At 57.4% G+C, this 21,155-nt stretch overlaps 1 protein-coding gene across 7 annotated transcripts in view; it reads left to right on the forward strand.

Annotated features, from left to right (window-relative positions):
* Positions 1-20,794, forward strand: part of ARHGEF10L (Rho guanine nucleotide exchange factor 10 like) — a 148,969-nt gene extending 128,175 nt beyond the window's left edge. For 6 of the 7 annotated variants that reach the window (XM_061148023.1, XM_061148025.1, XM_061148026.1 and 3 more), the window contains 3 exons: positions 10,232-10,406; positions 18,079-18,201; positions 19,575-20,794. In XM_061148023.1, coding sequence (XP_061004006.1) covers positions 10,232-10,406; positions 18,079-18,201; positions 19,575-20,107 — 831 coding nt within the window. In that variant the 3' untranslated portion in view covers positions 20,108-20,794. The remainder of the gene's footprint in view (positions 1-10,231; positions 10,407-18,078; positions 18,202-19,574) is intronic. The other variant, XM_061148030.1, reaches the window with a different exon arrangement.
* The last annotated feature ends 361 nt before the right edge of the window (positions 20,795-21,155 follow it).

Below are 21,155 nucleotides of genomic sequence, written 5' to 3' on the forward strand. Positions count from 1 at the left end.
TCACTGTGATTTATCGCAGACGTTGACGTTCAGTTCTGTTTATGAAGACAGAACGCTGTGTGGCGGCAGCAGGCCACCTCCCTGCTGGTGGCTCTTCCTGCGGCCTCGCTTGGGGTGTGGCCGCGGCGGCAAAGGCCGTCTGCAGCCAGCTCCGAATGCACTTAGTGATGAAGGCACTGTCGTTGCAGGAACTTTTAACTCTGGAGGGGAGGGTTGTTTACAGACTCTTCGGAGATGTTGGCAAAAATTATTGATCATCTTTCTAGAAAAATGTACCGAACACACCAAGTTTTTGCCCAGTTAATTAAAAAATGGCTTGTTGAAGACAGGTTTGGGGCTGGCTGTCGGTCTGGGGGCAGGGATGTCGTCCATCACTCTACCCCTTGTAGGTTCCTGGGGTGGCCCTGAGCCAGGAGACCCCGGAACGTGTTGAAGTCTCTTGTGAGACAGGAGTGGCCTCATCCCCACTTTACAGATGAGGGAACTGAGACCCAGAGGCTTTAACGGACTTGCTGGTGAAAGGCAGAGGTGGAGCACGCCTTAAGCCTCCCTCCCGGCACAGCATCCCTTGGTCTTGACCAGGTAAGGTTGCAGAAGCAGAGTGTTCAGCTTTGGACGGAGCCCCCCACAGGTGTCTGTCCATGGAGGTCAGGTGTATGCTGTGGGGTCCTGTAAGTGGGTGACCCACTGTCCCATTTTGCCCAAACGAGAAGCTGGACTCCCAGTGCTCCAGCTGGGGCCTGTCTGGGCATACCGGGGGGAGTGTAGCCCTAAGTTGGAATCCTGGCTTTCCCCCCGAGTTTTCCAAATACTGCAGCTCTGTGAACGGCACTCAGCCTCAGTTTGTTTTTTCAGCAGTGAAATGTCGTAAGAACAAGACAGATGAGGGAGGCTGTCGTGTGCTAGTTGCTTTTGAGAGACTGCCTCTGCCTGCTCGGTGCAGCGGCTCGGAACGCGACCTCTGGTCCCAATCCCCGGCCGTCCCCTGGCTGGCGGCGTTGACCCCACAGCTTTCTCAGAGCCTCAGACCTGCCTGTTGGGAGAGGGTGGAGGGTGATGCCCTCCTCCCAGGCTGCAGGGGCACCGAGCCCCCTGAGCAGAGGCGAGTTGGGGAGGTGCTGGTGGGTGGTCTCTGGGCCCATGACCCGACCTGCCAGGCGAGGGGGGACCGGGCCCCTTCAGGCCCACGCCCTGCGGGGCAGCCGGCAGGAGGGTCTCGGGGGGCAGCCCCATGCCCCCACCCTGCCCCTGCCCCACGGGTCGCCTGGGCTCACCCTGTCCCCTCCTGGGTTCTTTGCCTCTTCTTTGATGAAGACCTTTGGGAAGATGAAATACCCCGCGTGGCGTGGACAAGGCCTGGTATGCAGTAGGCGCTCCGCGGGCAGTGGCGTTGCCGGCCTCCTGCTGTTTCCTCCGCAGCTCCCGGCCCCCAGAGGCCCCAGCCCCCTTCCCAGCTCTGCGGCGTCGTCTCAGCCCTAACCAGTTGGAGTGCTGAGCCGCTCACCCGGGGAATTTACGGAAACAGGCACAGACGCGTCACTTGGAGGCACATAAATTGTGCAGGAGGCGGCTGGGCTGTGTCAGCCCTGTCGGGGGCGGGATGGCTCACCTGAGACCCTCCGAGCAGCGGTCTGCGGCCACCGGGAGAGGGCGAGGGGCCCGGCCCCGTGGGCGGCCGTAGGACCCCGGCTTCCTCCCCGCTGCCTGCCTGCTCCTGCCTGCAGCCCCGGGCGTGGGGCGCTCACGGCCCACCAGGTCCGTCCCGTGAACCACCCAGCACATGAGGCAGGTTCTCCCAGCTCCATGACACTCGAGAGAGGAGACCCAGCTACCCCGCCGGAGACAGCTGGAGCCGCGAGGCAGCCCCGCCCGGGCCCTCCCGTCCAGCTGCCAGCCTTCTTGTTTTTGAGTAACTCCCCCAACCCCCACACAGCTTTTATTTTTCAATTTTTATCGAAGGATAATTGCCTTACAATATCGTGCTGATTCCTGCCACACAGCAACGTGAATCAGCCTCAGCAGTTCACGCGCCCCTCCCCCTGGAACCTCCCCCTCCTCCCACGCCATCCCAGCCCTCCGGCCTCAGCCCCCCGCCCCCCACCCCCGCCTCCCACAGCAGACTCCCACTGGCCGTCTCGTTTGCGTATGGGAGTGTGTGTTCCCACGTCTCAATCAGTCTCACCCTCCCCTTCCACCGCTGCATCCACAGGTCCATTCTCTGTGTCTGCGTCTCCTCTGCTGCCCTGGAAATAGTTCCATCGATACGTTTCTAGGCCCCACACGCCTGCATATATGACATTTGTCTTTCTCTTTCTGACTTACTTCACTCTGTACGGTAGGCTCCGACGCATGTACCCCGTATCATACATAAACACACATGCCGTTTGGGACTAAATCATTTAGAAGCCAGTTGCAGATGTCTTTACCCTCCACACTAAATACTTCAGCAGGGCCTTCTTACCTAACTTCAGAAGCATTGTCATGCCCGGGAAGTTCACATGAATCTACTGCCCAGGGACCCATTTTCCGTTTGTCCCCAGAGTGCCTTTCGTAGCCACCCCCCTTGCCACCCCCAGCACCCGGCTGGGAGCACAGGCTGCATCTGATGGTCATACTCCTTTCGTCTCGTTTTATTTTTAAATAACTTTATGTGTTTGTTTACTTCTGGCTGCACTGGGTTCGTTGCTGTGTGTGGGCTTTCCTTTTTTTTTTTTTTGATGGGTCTATGTGTTAGGTGTGACCTTGGGCAGCCTGTATGTTGACGCTCAGGGCCATGTTCCTGCGTTGCTGGAGAATTTGCGTGGTATGTCTTGCTCTGAAACTTATTGGCTCTTGGGTGGTGGTTGGTTTCAGTGTAGGTATGGAGGCTTTTGGACGGTCACTTATTACTTAAAGTTCCATGTAGTCAGGAGTTTTCTGGTGTTCTCAGGTTTTGGGCTTAAGTCTCCTGCCTCTGGATTTCAGTTTTATTCTTCCTGTATTCTCAGGACTTCTCCAACTATACAGCCCTGATAAGAAAACTTCTAGGTTAATGGCTAAAAGATTCTCCCCCGTTAGGGACACCCAGAGAGGTTCACAGAGTTACATGAAGAAGAGGAGAGGGAGGAGGGAGATAGAGATGAGCAGGAGGAGAAAAAGGGGGACTCAAGAGGAGAGAGACAGATCTACACAGCTGTCTGTTCCCAGAGTGTTCTCCGTAGCCCAGTCACCTACAAAGATTCACAGAATTGGATTGGGGAGAGAAGGGGAAAGGAGGAAATAGAGGTGTTCTGAGGTAGAAAACAGAGAGTCAAGATTGGGAGAGAATAATCTTCGGTTTAAAAATAGGGCTTCTCTTCTTTTTTTGTAAGGTTATAGTGTATTGAAAATGAAAATTAAGGAGTAGTGGAGGAGTACTAGAGGACTTTAAAAGAAATAAGAGAAAAAGAAAAATAGAAAATAGAAGAGAAAAAGGAAAGAAAAAAAAGAAGAAAAAAGAAAAAAAAAGAAAGAAAAAAAATTTTTTTTTTCCTTAATTAAAAATATCGTAAAAATCTATGGAAATGAAAGTTAAGGAGCAATGGGGGAGTAATAGGGGATTTTAAAGGAAAATAAAAGAGAAAAAATAAAAAAGAAAAAATAAAAAAAGAGAAAAAAAAAAAGAGAAAAAAGTAAAATTATATCTAGGAGTTTCTCTGGAGCTGTTGCGGTCAGTGTGGGTTCGGCTCAGTTTCAGATAGCTCCTCGTTCCAGCTTACGCGTCTCGATATCTACAGGCCCTTCCAGTGTAGTCGGTGTTTCCTAGAGGGATTTTAATCTGTTGCACCGGTCCCTTCTGAGGCGGTTCCCTTTGTTTATTTGGCTTCTGTTTGCCGGTCTCCTCAGAGCCTCCTTTCCGCCCTGACACAGGCGGGCGGAGGTGGACTCTTATTGCTGGGCTTTTCTCTAGCTGTGGGAGCAGGGGCTCCTCTTTGCGGCAGCACGGGCATCTCATTGCGGCGGCGTCTCTGGTTACTGACCACGGGCTCTAGGGCGCGTGGGCTCGGTAGTTGAGGCTCACAGGCTTCGTTCCTCTGAGGCATGTGGGACCTTCCCGAATCAAGGACCGAACCCGTGTCTCCTGCGTCAGCAGGCAGATTCTTCGTTCCCGAGCCCCCAGGGGAGCCCTCGTCCCCTTTTAATCTAGGACAGCTCCCCTCCTTTTCCTGTGTGTGTGGTCTCCGCGAGAGTGACTTTTTGGAGAAATCCACGCCCATGTCTTGTTCAAGGTCCCACCAGCTGGAGTTCCCCCACTGTTCCGTCCTGATGAGGTCGGAGCGTTTGGCCAGGTTCTCTGCAGGGAAGTAGGGCTTTCCGTGACATTGCTGGGAGGCGGGGAGGCTGTAGGCTGGTCCCATCCTTGGTCGCTTGGTTGAGGTGGGGTCTGCCAAACGTCTCTGTCCTCAAGGTACCAGATTCCCTTTGTAACTACTGTGGGTAATTCTTGCAAAAATGGGAGAATACCCTGTTGCTCGCGAATTTTCACTGCAAACTTTTATTTAAAGAGGATTGTCCTTCACTCCCACGTAACTGCCCTCCTTGACTACCACTTCAAATGCATAGATTATTTTTAAGGCCCGGTGAGCTATCATCCAGGACCACTGTTACTATTTCTGATGCTCAGATGGTCTCCGATTCAGCCATAAGGAGCCCTTTGTGCTGGCTCCTGGCTCTTTCGGACGCTTCCCATCACTCTCTGGTTGCCCTCTTGCTTTCTGCCTCTGAAGACTTTCTGCGCTCACCTGGCACTTCCCCTGCCCCAGTCACCGTTTCTGCAGGCGCCCTGCCTGCTTCCCTTTCATGTGGGATGGTATTTAGAAACCAAGAAGGGGTGTGCGCACTGCTGGTGGGGTGTCACTGCTTCCAGACGCTTTCAGTGCACAGGGCCAGGGGAAAAAACCTCACGTTCATACTGATACCTCTAATTCAAACCCAAGGTCACAGAGCGCTCCTGTCGCCTCTCAGGCTACACTTGACTCTTGCTGTTTACCTTCTCCCTCTGTGTTGCTTAGTCGAGTCTGACTCTTTGTGACCCTGTGGACTGCAGCCCGCCGGGCTCCTCTGTCCATGGGATTCTCCAGGCAGGAACACTGCAGTGGGCTGCCTTTCCTCCTTCAGGGGATCTTCCCAACCCAGGGATCGAGCCCGCGTCTCCTGCATCTCCCGCGTGGCAGGCAGATTCTTTGCTACTGCCGCCAGCTGGGCAGCTCTGCTGCTGACCCTGGCTCCTAGTGATAAAGCATGCCTCAGCCACACCACGTGATTTCAGAATCAGCGTGCCTGTCCCATCACCACCACCACCCAGCCTACTTAGCAGAGTTCAGGGTTTCTCTGTGGATCTTCTTGTCCTTAAACAAGGACTGAGGTTGTGTATTCAGGGGGCAGAGTTCTCAACCGACTTGAATGGATTCTTTTCTATGTGGGTGTGACTGTGTTCCAATAAAACTAGATTCACCAAAACGCGTCAGGCTGGTGTAGCCCGGGGGCCACTGTGTGCGGGCTTCTGGTCCAGACTCTCATCCTAACAGAGCAGCTCCCGGTGCCGGGGAGGCAGCCAGTAAATAGCCTGGCATGTAGGGGCCCCGCGGGCAGGAAGCGCTGGGCCTCCTGGGGCCTGGAGGAGGGGCATGCCTGGGCTGGTTGTGCAGGTGGGCGGGGGACCTTCTTCAGAGACCAGGGGGTAGAGGCCTCTTCAACGGTAAGGTAACACCCCCCTTCTGGGCCCCCCTAGACTGGCCAGGAATTAGAGGAGAGGTCCAGAGGTGAGAAGGGGGAGCCATGGCCTGGAATCGGGGTGCCAGGTGGGTAGCGTCTCATCCAGCCTTGGTGGATGGCCTGGCTGCCTCCTGGGCAAGGATTTCTGAGCTCCTGTCTCCAAACACCCCATGTTTGGGAAACAAAATGAGATGCGTGCCTCTCAGCACTGAGCCCCTGCTCCCACCCAGGGGTGCTGTGGTCAGCACCCTCAGCCCCCTGGGGGCCCAGGGTGCCACCCATCCCTGCCCCGTGTGCCCGGGAGGCCCAGCCGGCGCACCCAGACCCGGCCTCCCCCAGCAGGCTCCTGGGGAGGGGAGGGGTCCTGGGCACACGGGGCAGGGATGCCTGAGGAGTGAGGGGGGAGCTGGGGCTGCCGCCGCTCATGCCCATCCCTGCCCCTCCCCCGCCCTGCCTCGCCACTGGGCTTGGCAGGTTTGCACAGGCCTCGGGCAGAGCCCTTTGGGCCTGGAGACAGACTTGTTACACCTCTGAAGAAATGAGCCTGGATTTCTGCTGCTGACTTCTCTTTTAATTAGATTCCGACAGCAGCACGCAGGGCTGACTGGCTGCAAAGTCAGGGGCAGCTTTCCGTGGGCCCAGGCCTCTGCGCTTGCAGTGCAGCCTGGCGTTTTTGGAGTCGGGAAGTGCTCCTGACCCGCCTCAGCAGCCGGGCAGGAACCTCGCAACACGCGTGTGAGCAGGCACCCAGCTTCCTGTTGGTGTCCGTGTGTTTGTACATGCGTGTGTGAGTGTGTGCGTGCCGGCTTTTGGAAAAGTCTGCAGACGAAGCCTGCCGGGGGCCCCTTCCGTCCAGCTGCCCCGTCCGTTCATCCGTCTGCTGCTCTAGGTGGCGCTGTGGGTCTGGCCGCAGGGTCTCATCTGCGACGGGGCTGCTGGTGCCTCGGCTGGCAGAGGGGGCCTCCTGTTGGAACCCTGTGCTCCGCCCGGGTCTGGGCCTTCAGGAGAGCTGAGTGTGGGCTGCTGCAGGAAGACACCTCCCCAACCCCAAAAGGGGTTCTTTCTTTGAAGAAGAGCTCCTCTAGAGAAAGGAGCTTCTGGCCAGCGCTGCTGGGGCTGAGTGAGAGGCCAGAGACACGGACGTGCCCTCCTTGCCCTGCACCACATGGACGGAGCCGGCTTTTTGGAGGCTGTAGGGGGCTGGGCCTCCCCCTCCATCCCAGGGGCTTCTGGCTGAGCCTCCAGCCCTGGGGCCTTCTCCGGGGTGGGGGAGGGGTGCTGAGGGAGGAGGAATTGAAAAGCACCCCCACAGAAGGCCCTAGTCTGAGCCCCCAGTCTGAAAAGGAGAGAGGCACTCTCTGGCCTCGGAGCGTGCCTGGCCTGATAGTAGACCCCCTCCTCACCCCCCGGGACCCCAGCTCTGATGGACGTGACACGTTTCCACCTCGGAGGAGCTGCAGCTTCTGCCCTCAGGGACCCCTGAGGGGTCCTGTCTGCTGAAACCGCCTGGCCCTCCTCTTCTGCTGGGGGTCCTCTGGGACCCTGGACTTTGCTGTGACCCCGGCCTGCCGGCCTGCCGGGCCACCCCACCTGGGCTGCAGAGCCCTGCCGCTGGGGCCTGGCTCAGAAGATGCCGTCTCATTGGTCGTCTCACAGTCCTGCCCGCCGGCCCTGCGTCCTGATCGGGGCATGCACGGAGCTCACCAGCTCGGCTCCCCTGAGGCTCCCTGGCGGAGACCCCCTGCCCCAGCTTCTTTATCGCAGTGGGAAAGCTCTGGTGATCCGAGCCGGGACGGACTTGGGGCTGAGCCAGGGTTAGGGTGATGGCGGCAAAAGAAATAGAGTGCCTTTATTGCCATTTTTCACTTGCTGAGCCCGTGAGAGGCCCAGAATTCCTGCCTGCTGCCACATAGCTCTCAAACCGAGCCTCTTTCCGAGGTAAACCTGATGTGGTCACTTACCAGGCCTGGCCCCCTCCCTCACTTAAATAAAATCTAACTCTTTACCAGGATCCTCAGGGCTGCCTGGTGTGACCGGCCCTGACTGCCTCTCCCTCCTCTGTCTTGCCACAGCGCTCCCAACAGACCCACTAAGACGGCGAGTTCATTCCTGCCCCAGGGCTTTTGCACTTGCTGCGTCCTTTGCCCAGCGTGTTCCCTCCCCTGCCCCGTATCCCAGGGCTCATTCCTTTACGTTTGACAAATGCTACTTCCTAGAGAGATTTTCCCTGGCCACCCAATCTTAATGGGCTCCCAGTATTTTTTCTGTGCAGTGGTTATCCCTATTGGGAGTAATCTTTGTTTGTCTTAACTGTGTGGGCTCCTTGGTTACCTTGTTCACCACTATATTCCCGGCATCTAGACCATGCCTAGGGTCTCAAGAACATCTGTTGGATGAAGGAGACTGTGTTGAGAACTGGGTTTGTGCTAAATCCTCCCTCACCCAGAAGTCCCTATAACCCTAATGACAGTCTCCACCTACAAATGGGGAGACGGAGGCCCCAGCCGGGGAAGTTACTGAGGACATGAGATTTAACAGCAGGTCTGATCCCACGTTCATGTTCTAGCCAACATCTCCTGGAGTCGTGGGCTTCCACCCAAGATCTGTTTTTTATAGAAAAAAAAAATGGAAAAAACAGAAAGGAGGAAAGTCACCACGTTCTGCCCTGGAATAATCCTCACTGTGCAGGCTTCACCTCCCCCGCCCCTCCCCTGGTTTTCGAGATGGCCTTTTTTGTTTCTTTTTGTAATAACTGCTATGACAGTCACGTTTTTCTGTGTTTATCACCCAGTCTCTGTAAATGATAACGTGATATTGAGTAGATGGATGGTCCACTGGGTGGATTCGCCAGAGTTATCTGACTGTCCCCAGCGGTCGGGCATCTGTCTAGTCTGCTATGCTGGGGGTTGTTGATGATTAGGTAACAACTCAGTATTGTAGCTGGATTTCAAGCATCCATCCATTTGCTCTTTGATCAAATTTTGCCGTGTGCCGAGCTCTCTGCCGGGCACGCCGAAGGGCCTGAGGCGCAGTGTCTGTCCTTGGAGTCCATGGACCAGGGTGGGAGAGAGCCGAGCGTGGCCAGAGTGGGATAGATGTTGCCAGGCTGGAAGATGGCAGGCAGAAGGCCAGTGCAAGGGTGCCCGGGGTGGGCCTCGTGGAGTCTTCAGGTGCTGAAAAGCTGTTCCCAGGAGGGCAGTGGGTGATGCCCATTGCAGGCGGGCCATCGTGAGAGCGGTGACGTGCGTCTGAGCATCGTTTGGGCCCAGGCTGTGGTTGGAGGGAAGGCGGGAGTTGGGGCAGAGATGGGCCTGAAACGCTGAGCTGAGGAACTTGGACTTCCTCCCAAAGTAGATGGGAAGCTGGGTGTTTATCTCCTTGCTCTGTAAGAGTTATTTTTTTAAGATCAAAATTTTATATACACCTGTAAAAAAAATCAAACAGCATGGAAAGATTTATCTGGAAAGACCCTCCCCCGCCATCTCCCCGTCTCCTGTCCTTCTGAAATGTCCTAGCCCATCTCCTGCTTTCTGGAACACTCTCTCCTGTCCTGTTTTTAAACCATCGGGCACTTCCCTTGTGACTCTTGATTGTCTGTGCCGCTGTTTCTGGGTTTGTCAAGGTTTGGACGCGCGTCGTGTCTCCCCGCAGTGACGACGAGGCTCAGGCCCACGCCGCCCGCCTCCCTCCAGCAGTTCTGTTCCGCTGTTGTCTCTGTTGCTGCCCAGTCGCTCAGTCGTGTCTGACTCTGCGACCCCATGGATGGCAGCACACCAGGCCTCCCTGTTCTTCACCCGCTCCCGGAGCTTGCTCAAACTCATGCCCATCGAGTCGGCGATGCCATCCAACCGTCTCATCCTCTGCCAGCCGCTTCTCCTCCCGCCCTCAATCCCTCCCAGCATCAGGGTCTTTTCCAATGAGTCAGCTCTTTGCATCAGGTCGCCAAAGTATTGGAGTTTCAGCTTCAGTCCTTGTAATGAATACTGAGGGTTGATTTCCTTTAGGATGGACTGGTTGGATCTCCTTGCAGTCCACGGGGCTCTCGAGAGTCTTCTCCAGCAGCACAGTAGGAAGCACCAATTCTTCTTTCTGTGGCTTCGTACCTTTAGACAACGTGTACAAGCTGCCACTCCCTTTTCCGAGGACTCGCCGCCCTGTCCTCCCCTCGTGTCAGGGTAGAGCCTGGTGTGTGCTTTCCTGTCCCTCTTTCAGGGCTATCCCGTGGGTAGCTTGAGCTGGGCCACCTTAGAAGTATTGACACCCCAGGAATCAACAGTCACAACACACCAGGATCCCCCCGCCAGCTGTTAAGCGTTTGCCAGCACACCGGTGCGGGGCTCCTGAGTCCCCTCCCTCTGACCTGGGTTCGGGGTGGGGTGAGCTTGGCCCGGGGCTCCTGAGTCCCCTCCCTCTGGCCTGGGTTCGGGGTGGGGTGAGCTTGGCCCCCAGAGGCTCGGCCGGCCAGCCCGTCACAGACAGCCCCCCTTCTGCGCTGCAGCAAAGCTTCGAGGCGCACCAGGACGAAGCCGTGAGCGTGACCCACATGGTGAAGGCGGGCAGCGGCGTCTGGATGGCCTTCTCCTCCGGCTCCTCCATCCGCCTCTTCCACACCGAGACGCTGGAGCACCTGCAGGAGATCAACATTGCCACCAGGACCACCTTCCTGCTGCCAGGTGAGGCCCTGCTATCCCGGGCGGGGGCTGTGGACGGGGCAGCAGACGCTGGGGAGGTGGCTTCCAAGCCGGGCCAGCTTATCTCACGAACCCTCAAGGCAGCCTTTGGTCGGCCTTGAGAACCGGGCCTCCCCGGGGAAGCAGCTGACTGAGGGTTCCGACCCAGGCCTGCCCTCCGGAAGCCCTTCTGGCCATCCCCGCGGGACAGCAGGCCGGCGCCCCTGCGGAGGCGGCTCCAGGCCCAGGGATTTGTGCGAGCCAGGTTGCTAACTCGCCACGTTGGGCAGGTGCCTGGGCCCACCTGTACCTGCCACTCCTTAAGCCCAGTTATGCCTCAACTCCCCTTCAAAATGAGCAAAGGGAAAGAGAGAAGGCCAAATACGGACCTCTTTCCTTAGAGGTCTCTAGAGAAAGGCAGGGGTCCCTCTGAGTGTGCCATCAGGGTCTGGGTCAGGGGAGGGCGAAGGCCCCGATGTCCTCTGCTTGGGGTCGGTGCTTCGTCCTGCAGGGCTGTTTGTGGGACCCACGGAGACGGTTACGATCTAGGCGCACCCTGCACCTTGCCCCCTGCCCAGAGGCTGCCGAGGCCTCCGGGGAATTGGCCGCAAGCCTCGCCCTTAGCGCTGATCCCTGTGAGCTGTGCTGGGAGCGACAGATGCGTGCTCAGGGTCCACCGCTGCCCCCAGCCGGCTTGAGAGCAGCCCTCAGGGCCAGCGGGCCTCAGTGTGACTTGCCCCCAAGTGCACCAGACAGACTGACCTGGAGCTGGTCTGGGAGGATGCCGGCTGGGCTGGGGGCAGCAGGGGGAAGGACCCCAGGGCCAGGGAAACAGCAGGTGTGGCAGGCTGGCCCAGAGCTGATGGTGACAGGGACTCGGCAGACGGCCACTGCAGAGGCTGGGAGTGGCCTGTGCTGAGCTAGGGGCCAGGACTCCTGCTTGGTGAAGCTGGGCAGAGGGCAGTGACGCCAGCCAGCACCTCAGAGGCCACAGAGGCCTCTGTTCCACCCCAGAGGCCTAGTCCCTGACCCACACAGGGGGCCCAGCGATCGCCCTGGCTCCTGCTTCCCCAGCCAGTCTCACCGGCCAGTCCTTGAGTCCAGGCTGGTGGCCGTAGCAGGGGATGGCGGCTAACAACAGCGACAGGTCACAGTGGCTGCCTTCCGCCAGGGCCCTGCAGTGAGCTGGGCGCCAAGGGCTTTATGTAATTGGGCCTCACTGTCCCCATTTTACAGATGCAGAAACTGAGGTTTGTTCGGCAGGGTAAAGTGGCTATCCCCTGGTCACATGGCCAGAGACAGGAGCGGGAGTCACGTCAGGTTGGACTCAGTGTAGAGCCTTGCTGCGTGTAACGGGGAAGAGATGGCTTCAGAGGTGACCAGGGTCCCGACTCGGCCACTGTGGGCTCACAGCAGGTCTCTCTGCCTTGCGGAGCCTCTGGTCCCTCTGTGGCGTGGGCAGTGCTTCCTGGCTCCAGGTAAATACTGTCAGGAAGACGCCTTGTTTAGGTCTGGGTCATCTGTGAGGAAAACAGACGCCTTTCTAACCTGCCCCCAGGGTGTGGGGTAAGGGCTTGGGGGACGTTTGTCATGGGCCCTCCCTCCCTCCCTCCCTTCTTTCCCTTTTCTATTTTTTAGCTTCAGTTTCATTGTCTCTCAAAGTGTTTAGCCATTATGTGAGGTAAATCTATTTTAATTACGGTAAAAATTTCTCAGCATCACAGAAATATTTCCACATCTGTGCTGATAGCTAAATTATTTCAAGTTAGTGGAACAATGGGAAAAAATGGATAATCTTAAGGGCCTTTTTCATCGTCTCAGTAAAGTCGGGGGTGCGGGGGTGGAGCAACGTGGAGAAAGCGTCAGGTGTGTCCAGCGGCCGGGGGCGGCTCTGGGGGCTGACCTGCTGCAGAAATCCCGCGGCTCCTGTTGCAGGCTGTCACCGCCCCGTGGATTTAAAACGCGTCTTCAAGTCCAGTGATTGGCTTGTTCTTAGCAGTTAGTTACCCTTAAAAAAGAACTTCCCAGGTGGCTCAGACCGTAAAAAATGTGCCTGCAATGTGGGAGACCCGGTTTCGATCCCGAGGTCGGGAAGATCCCTTGGAGGAGGGAATGGCAACCCACTCCAGTACTCTTGCCTGGGAAACCCCATGGACAGAGAAGCCTGACAGGCTACAGTCCATGGGGTTGCAAAGAGGCGGACACGACTGAGCGACTAACATGCTCTCAAGACACTTAAAGAAGAAAGGGCGATCGTTGCCATGAGGATGCCTGCAGAACAGTACACGGATCCCCGGAGGTCAAGTGACCAGCCTCAGGCCACTGCTGCGGGGCCCAGAGCCAGGACCTGGGTCACAGCCGTCTCACGGGCTAACCTGGCGCCTCCCACTTCTCCAGCTTCTGCTTCCTCGTCTGTACGATGAGGGCCTGAGATGGGAGCTGAGCTCACGGGGCCAGTGGGAGCCCAGAGTCAGACAGGCCCCGCCAGAATCCTGGCTCTGCCAGCTTCCAGCTTCGTGACCAGGCGCTCCAGCCCCGCCTCTGAGGGCAGGCGCGGGTCTTCACCTGAGAGGTGAGGACAGCGCCCCAGGGTCCCCAGGAGTTACAGCCCCAGGCCCTGCCGGCCAGGAGGCCCCAAGCCCAGGAGGAGCCAGCCCTGGGTGGAGGGGGCCTTCAAATCCATGCCACACTGTGTCCTGGCGGAAGAACAGAGCAGGATTCTTAAATTCTTTATTAGAGATATTTTTAAAAGGCTTTTAGGTATTTTTTTTTCCTTCCCCCACACCACCAAATGAAATAATTGCGTAATTACTAATGAATTTGTTCCTCCTCTAAGTGTGGATTTTTTTGAGGGCGTGTTAAAAATTCATCGCACTTCCTTCCCGGGACCCCTCTCCTCCACTCGCCTCCCCGACTGGTATTAATGCAGTTTAGAACCTAAACTCCCTCCTCCTCTTAACTAGACAGGTCATTAATAAAATGTTCTCCGAGAGCCTGAGCTTTTTAAAGTTGTATATCTCCAGATAGATGGCTTGGGTGAGTTGAGCACTGCCGCATTAAGTCTCTGTGATAAAATATTTATCCACCATTAGACTTTTTTTTTTCCCCTTTCGGACTGTTTGTGAAGTGCCTCGCTCTTTTCCTCGAGGCGAAGCGGGAGGAGGAAGGGCCCGGAACGAGGTCTGCAGATGAAGTCATTTCTCCGTTCCGGCGCCTCTTGCGGTTTCTCCCCGCCTTCCCCTCATTTGCCGGGTTTCTGTGGTCTGAGGGGCTCAGGGGAGGGAAGGGCATCAGGAAATGGTCTCTTGCTGGTCCTAAGGTCCCCAGGGCCCTGGAAAAGGAGGGTAGGCATGTAGGATGGAGACATCTGCCACTGCTCCTTCTCTTGGCTTTGATTATTTTCATGGATTTCTGGCTCTGATGGAGCTGATCTTAAAGCATTCGAGTCTAGGTCCTTTTAATAATCACATTTTCCTAATAGCCTCCACTTATTGATTGTATATTATGGGCTAAGAGCTGTGCTGAACTGTGTGTATATACATTATAGTGTGTGGGTATATATGTGTATATTTATGTACACAAAGTGTGTATTATATACATATATAAAATTTCTAATAATCATAAAATTGAGCAGGGGATGTTTGTTGAGCGATGGTGGAAAGTGGCTTATCGATTCACGCAGCTGCTAAGTGACGTCAGCGTCCACATCCTTGTTCACTTCTCTGCTTTCGTTCATTCATCCTCTCGTTTAATCACAGGTCCTTTTAAAAAGCATTTGTTGAAAAAGTGTAGTTGATTTACACAATTACAGAAGTTGCAGGAGTGCAACATGGCGATTCACACTTTGGAAAGGTCGTGCGCTTTCAGCAGTTACTGTGAAATGTTGGCTCTGTTCCGTGTGCTGGGCGGTGTATCTTTGCCGAGTATTTATTTTGTTCCCAGTGGTTTGTACCTTCTACCCGCCCCCCCCCCCCCCCCCGCCCGCCCCGACCTCTCTCCTGCCCCTCCCGCCTTCGCTCTCCCCACTGGTAACCACTAGTCTGTTCCCTGGATCTGAGTTTGCAGATCCCCTTCACGTGTCTGCCAGGAGCCAGGGCGTTTGATCAATGAGCTGGGGAATAAATTTCGACACACAGATAGGCTGCTGCCCTCGGGAAGCTTACATCTGGGGAGGCAAACGGTAAATGAGCCGAGAGCACATTTACGGAGCTTGAGCAGAGCCGCGAGGAGAAGACGAGAGGGGCGCGCGGCCCGAGCTTCCTGCACTTCCCGAGTCCCGGGGGCTGCGGCACCCGCTCTCAGACCATCCCGGGAGCCAGCCCTGGTGGTGGGCGGCCTACAGTCTCTGAATTGGTGTGGGGGTGGAGAAGAGTCCCAGCTCCCCCAACCCAGACGCTGTCTGTGAAATAGCCCGACACGCCGGCTTCTTTCCCCCACTCTGGTTTGCATTTGCCCATGGAATCAACACTATGAATGTGACCTGTGGAATCTGCATCGTGTCGCCGGACTCAGATATCCCACTGCCTGCCGACAGCTCCACTTGGGTGTCTAATGTGCGTCTCAGACACCATGGAGTCCGGAATTGGACGTCCCGCCAGCCTGCTCCTCTCCCATCACGGTCCGTCTGCAGCACTGCCTTGCGCCCAGCTGCTGGACACGAAAGAGCTGGGGGCTGCCCTTCCTTCCTCCCCTCCTCTCCCCCCGGCCTGTCAGCAGGCCGGCCTGTCTGCAGAGTGTCGGTTCAGCATCTCCCTGTCACCAGCGCGCCTCGGACGCCATCATCCCTGCCTCGCTCGTCTCTCTGCTCGCTGCACCCCACCCCATCCTCCGTCACGCGGCACCCAAAAGGCCTCTCTAAAATCACGGCGCACTGCTCCCCTGCTCAGACCCGCCAGCCGCGCCTCGTCGTGCTGAGTGAACAGTCCCTGCCCTCACCTCGGCCCGGCCGCCCTCCAGCCCTCCCTCGGTCACCTCGAGGTGCCTGGTGCCCCCGCCGCGCCGGCTCTGCCCTCCGCAGAGCCGCTGGCTCATTCCCATCACCCGGCCTTTGCACGTGTCGTCTCCAGAGCTTCCCTTGGGTCTTGGCCTGGCTGCCTCCCCTTGTCATCAGATCTGGTCTCCTGTCTCCTGCCCCCCGTCCTCCCGGGAAGCAGAGTGAGGCACGGAACCCGGGCCTCCTCCCACCCACTGTCTGGCTCGTCCCCCTGGAGTCCTCTGCTGGTGTCTGCACTCCTTGTGTTTCCACTTCCTCCTCCCCTCCCAGGGCTCCATTAATACGGGTATGTATGTGTGTGTGTGTGTCCATTAATACGGGTGTGTGTGTGTGTGTGTGAGAGTCGCTCAGTCATGTCTGACTCTGAGACCCCATGGACTGTAGCCCACCAGCCTCCTCAGGGCTCCATTAATATGGGTGTGTGTGTGTGTGTGTGTGTGTGTGTGTGTGTGAGTCGCTCAGTCATGTCTGACTCTGAGACCCCATGGACTGTAGCCCACCAGCCTCCTCTGGTCTAGGAGATTCTCCAGACAAGAATACTGGAGCGGGGAGCCATTCCCTTCTCCAGGGGGTCTTCTTGACCCAGGGATCGAATCCAGGTCTTCTGCACTGCAGGCAGACTCTTTACTGTCTAAGCCACCACGGAAGCCCCCGTTAATACGGTAGCTTCCATTACAATTGAAGTGAAGTGAAATTACAGACTCAGTCTGTCTGCCACTAGCCACATTTCCAGTGTGAGTAGCCACATGTGACTGATGGTCACCAAACTGGGCAGAGAACATTTTCATTGTCATAGAAAGTTCCAGAATGTTTGCTCCTCAGGGGCAGCACTGTGTGGGGGTCCCCTGCACCAGGTGCAGTGTCCCCCACAGGAGGTCCCGGGCTGTGCCGGGGCGCTGAGTGCATCAGGTGATGCTGTGTGAACCCCGTTAGTAACCCCTCCTTCCGGGCTGACTGTGGAGCCGCACCAGTCTGCTCTGGGACCCTGCTCTGCAGAGGAAGCCCATACACGTGCAGGTGTGGAACTCACGCAGTTTGTTCAAGAGTAGAGAGGCTGGGACTTCCCTGGAGGTCAAAAGGTTAAGACTCTGAGCTTCCAGTGCAGGGGCCGCAGGTTCAATCCCCGGTCAGGGAACCGAGGCCCCACTTGCCATGAGGCAAGGCCAAAGAAAGAGCAGAGAGGCAGTGTGAAAGCATCAGCGTGTAAAAGTGACGGACTCGAGCTCTTCTCCTCTCCCCCCGCCCCTGCCCCGCCCCGCCCCGCACTCACCAGCTGGGTGACCTCTTTGGACCTTAACATCCTCATCTGGAAAATGGGCACAGCATCCAGGTTGTGCTCACCTCTCAGCTGTTGCAAGGCTTGTATCGGGCTGGGGCAGGTGTGTGAAGTGCTTTGGAAACTGCAAGGCAGTATTTCTCACAGAGTGGCCCCGGGACCAGCAGCCTGGGTGTCCCTGGGAACCTGCGGGAAATGCGGGCTCCCCTCTAGGGTTGGCGCGCGGGTGTCGGCTCTCCTGCTGGTGCTGACGCAAGCCCAGCTTGAGAACCCCCTATTCCAAGCATCACTTCTCATGTCGTGGCGTGACTTGGGATTTGAGGAGAGACTAGGTCTGTCAGCGGGCAGAAGGATCCAGGCTGGAGGTGAGACAGCCCTTTGGGAGGGCAGGCCTGGGCCCCCAGTGCCTCCCTCATGACCCGAAATTGTTAGCAATAGAGTAGCAATGATGGTGGCTGGCACCCACCCATGTATGCCCTGTGCCAGGCTCTGGGTTACGTGATTCGCAGCTACTGGCTCATTTACTCCTCAGGACAAGGTTGTGAAATGTCATCACTGTCGCCCTGTGCAGTGAGGGAACCTGGGCACAGAGGGGTTTTGTTTCCGGCCCTGGGACATGGAGCCAGGAAGTAGCCAAGCCGGGGTTTGGATCTGGAGCCTGCGCCTGGTGCCCTGCTTTCGGCCAGGGCTGTGTGGCCCACACCGCGCCTCCCCCGGGAAGGGCACAGGGACCCACCTTCCCCCGTCACTGCTCCCCATCAAAGGCAGAGCCAGCCTAGCGGGTGACTGGACAAGAAGCGGTCTGCAAGTCTGGACTGGCGTCAGAAACACACTAGTTCCCGGCGCTGAGAGCCCATTCCCGCGGGGCCCGGGGACTGCAGCTGGGCCCCTGCCGGAGGAAGGCCTGTGTGGGCAGCATGTCAAGCCCGGGCTGGAACCCACAGGGCCGCCAGCTCTCCCAGACCCCTGCTCACACGTCCCTTCTGCACTGTCTGCTTTACCCTCAACCCGCACCTCCCCAGGCCTCTCTCTACTCCCCAGCTGGCCGGTTATGTCCCTGGCATGGGCGGGCCTCAGCCTGCACCTCGTGCCGGGAGAGCCGGCCGCTGCATCGAGAGCCGACGTGGGCCAGCACTGTGACGTTCCCTCATCGTATCCTCAAGGCAGCCCCGCTTTACACAGGAGGAAACTGAGGCTGGGGGGGGTGGGGTGCTCAGCTGGGGGGCCCAGGGCCAGACGCCAACCAGGTCAGCCTCCCAGGCCCCACTCCTCAACCCCAAGGCTGTCCAGCTTCTTGCTTGTCCCAGGAGAGCCGCCCCGAGGAGCCATCCTCTCAGCTTTGGGGCCCCCACGCACCGCCATCCCCCAAGAGGCCCTGCAGCTCATGCTGGCTTCTCCCTCTGCAGGCCAGAAGCACCTGTGTGTCACCAGCCTCCTGATCTGCCAGGGTCTGCTCTGGGTGGGCACCGACCAGGGGGTCATCGTGCTGCTGCCGGTGCCTCGGCTGGAAGGCATCCCTAAGATCACAGGTGAGACCCGGGGGTCAGCTGCACGTGGCCAGGGGAGGCTGGGTCTTGGGCCCAGATGCGTGCACTCTCTTCTGATCTGGGGACTGGGGTCCGTTCCCCAGTGTCCTCTCTCACTGTTGGTGGCTCGGTGGAATTAAATCACCTGGCCCCTGCAGTCTCCGTGCAGGTCTTCTTTCTGAGACTCGATTGCCTCATCCGGCAGTGGGCGTGGGAGGCACACTGGCCCGATGGTCTGCGGATTGGCCGAGACACCCGGCCAACAGGAGAGGTGCCGCCGGCCTCTGCCCGCTCTCACCACAGTGGCTGCCACGCGTCCCAGCTCCAGAGACAGAAATAACCGGGGGCTCGCGGGGGCGGAGGTCCATGTGCAGCTGTGTTTGCCTGAGTTAGAGGAGGGGCCGCCCTGACATGATGCTAGGATCTAGGGTCAGGGAAGACCCCAGGGCTCTGGGCCCCCTCTCTGCCTCTTCCCTGAGCGGTGGATGATGACGTGGCCTCTTCCGGCTTCTGCAGGAGGGCAGGCCTGCATGGAGTGGGAGGGAGATGCCCCGGGGGAGACCAGCCCCAGGCAGACTGTAAGCCTCTCTGCCCAAGAAGACCCTCTTCCTAAACCGTGGGACTTACAGCTTTCGTGGTCTCATCACTAGGTCATTTTTCCCATCCCAGGATCCGTCCTGGGGTTGCAGGGATGTGTTGGGCAGAGACCCTGCCCCCACACACTGACAGCCCGGTCGGGGTGGCTTGTAGCCAGGGCAGCAAGTGCCATGATGGCAGGTGTCCTGGGGTCAGTGGAGCACAGAGACAGGAGTGATCATCTCTTATGGGTGAAGGCAAGGAGGGAGCCCTGTGGAGGGGCTGAGCCAGGCCTCAAGCCCTAGTTGTCGAGTCAGGTGGATGCGAAAGGCTCTCTGGGCAGAGGCGATGGCTTGGGCAAAGGCACTGAGACGTGAGGATCGCCCAGGCAGGGAGCTGCAGGTGCTTCCACACCAAGGTTCCCCATGTGGTTTATAAAGTCACTTGTGTCCCCCTCCCCCACTCTTCCAAGCACTCCTCCAGACCCATGGCCTTCCGGGAAGCTGCCAACATAGATCGCAGTAACCCAAATAAGCCAAAAATGAAACCCAGGAAGTTCTCCAAGAGACTCAGTTCAGTTCAGTCGCTCAGTTGTGTCCGACTCTTTGCGACCCCATAGACTGCAGCACTCCAGGCCTCCCTGTCCATCACCAACTCCTGGAGCTTACTCAAACTCAGGTCCATTGAGTCGGTGATGTCATCCAACCGTCTCATCCTCTGTCGTCTCCTTCTCCACCAGACTCAATGGATCTTTAAAACTCTGGGCCTTTGGGCCCCTTCTCTCTGCCCCCTTCCTGCAGGGAAAGGCATGGTCTCGCTCAACGGGCACTGTGGGCCCGTGGCCTTCCTGGCCGTGGCCACCAGCATCTTGGCCCCTGATATCCTGCGGAGCGACCAGGAGGAGGCCGAGGGGCAGCAGGCCGAGGAGGACAAGGTGGATGGGCCGGCTCCCGAGCCGGCGCCCGCGAGCCACGTGGGCGGGGAGCTGATCCGCAAGAAGGGCATCCTTCTGCAGTACCGCCTGCGCTCCACCTCCCACCTCCCGGGCCCGCTGCTGTCCGTACGGGAGCCGGAGCCCGCGAACGGCTCGGCCCTGGAGCACAGCGAGGAGGACGGCTCCATCTATGAGATGGTGGATGACCCTGACGTCTGGGTGCGCAACCGGCCCTGTGCCCGCGACGCCCACCGCAAGGAGATCTGCTCCGTGGCCATCATCTCTGGGGGGCGCGGCTACCGCAACTTCGGCAGCGCAGCGGGCAGCCCCGGGAAGCTGGCCCCGTGCGGGGAGACGGACAGCACCCTCCTCATCTGGCAGGCGCCCCTGATGCTGTAGCCCCGCCCAGGTCACACCGTAGCCCCTCCCAGGCCACTCTGTAGCCCCGCCCAGGCCACGTGGCGGCAGGCCTGGCTGCAGCCCGCCCGACTCTCAGCTTGCAGTGGGCCCTTCCTGCTGTTCAGGGTCCCCAGGGAGCACTGGGTGGCCTCGCCCTCAAGGGGCCTGCACGGGGCTGCGAGGACAGGCCTGGAACTCCACCATCTACCTGAGTGGAGCAGAGGGAAACCTTCCTTTTTAAGAAAAAAACAATTTCAGCGTTTAGGGGAGTGGTTTGGGTTTGGGGAGAGGGAGGACACCTCCTGAGGAGATGGCCTTCTTTTTAAAAGCAAAAAAAAAAAAAAAAAAAAACACAAAACCTCACAACTGCCTGGCAAGCCCAGCACCTCTTGTTGGGGCCTGAGCAGGGCTCAAGGGCGGCCACACGACCCTCCTAGGAGGGTGCGTGCGTGTGAGTGTATGAGAGCGTGTGGGCTGGTGTGTGAATATATATAAATACGTATATATGGTGTATATTATATGTGTATAAATGAAGTTTGTACATATTGGCGCTCTGGGAGATGCTGGAATAAAAGGCAAGAATAATGTCAGTGCTTGGGTTACGGGTTGCTTTTTAGTTTTGTTTTGTTTGAGACGTGATAACCTAGACAGCATATTAAAAAGCAGAAACATCACTTTGCTGACAAAGGTCCATATAGTCAAAGCTATGTTTTTTCCAGTAGTCATATATGGATGTGAAAATTGGACCATAAAGAAGGTTGAGGACTGACGAATTGGTGCTTTTGAACTGTGGTGTTGGAGAAGACTCTCGAGAGTTCCTTGGACTGCTAGGTGATCAAACCAGTCCATCCTGAAGGAAATCAATCCTGAATATTCATTGGAAGGTCTAGTGCTGAAGCTGAAGTTCCAGTACTTTGGTCACTTGATGCGAAGAGTCGACTCACTGGAAAAGACCCTGATGCTGGGAAAGATTGAGGGCAAGAGAAGGAGGCAACAGAGGATGAGATGGTTGGGTGGTATTAACTCAATGAACATGAGTTTGAGCAAA

This window comes from Dama dama, chromosome 8, assembly GCF_033118175.1.
Source record: "Dama dama isolate Ldn47 chromosome 8, ASM3311817v1, whole genome shotgun sequence".
In the NCBI taxonomy this organism is placed as follows: Eukaryota; Metazoa; Chordata; class Mammalia; order Artiodactyla; family Cervidae; genus Dama; species Dama dama.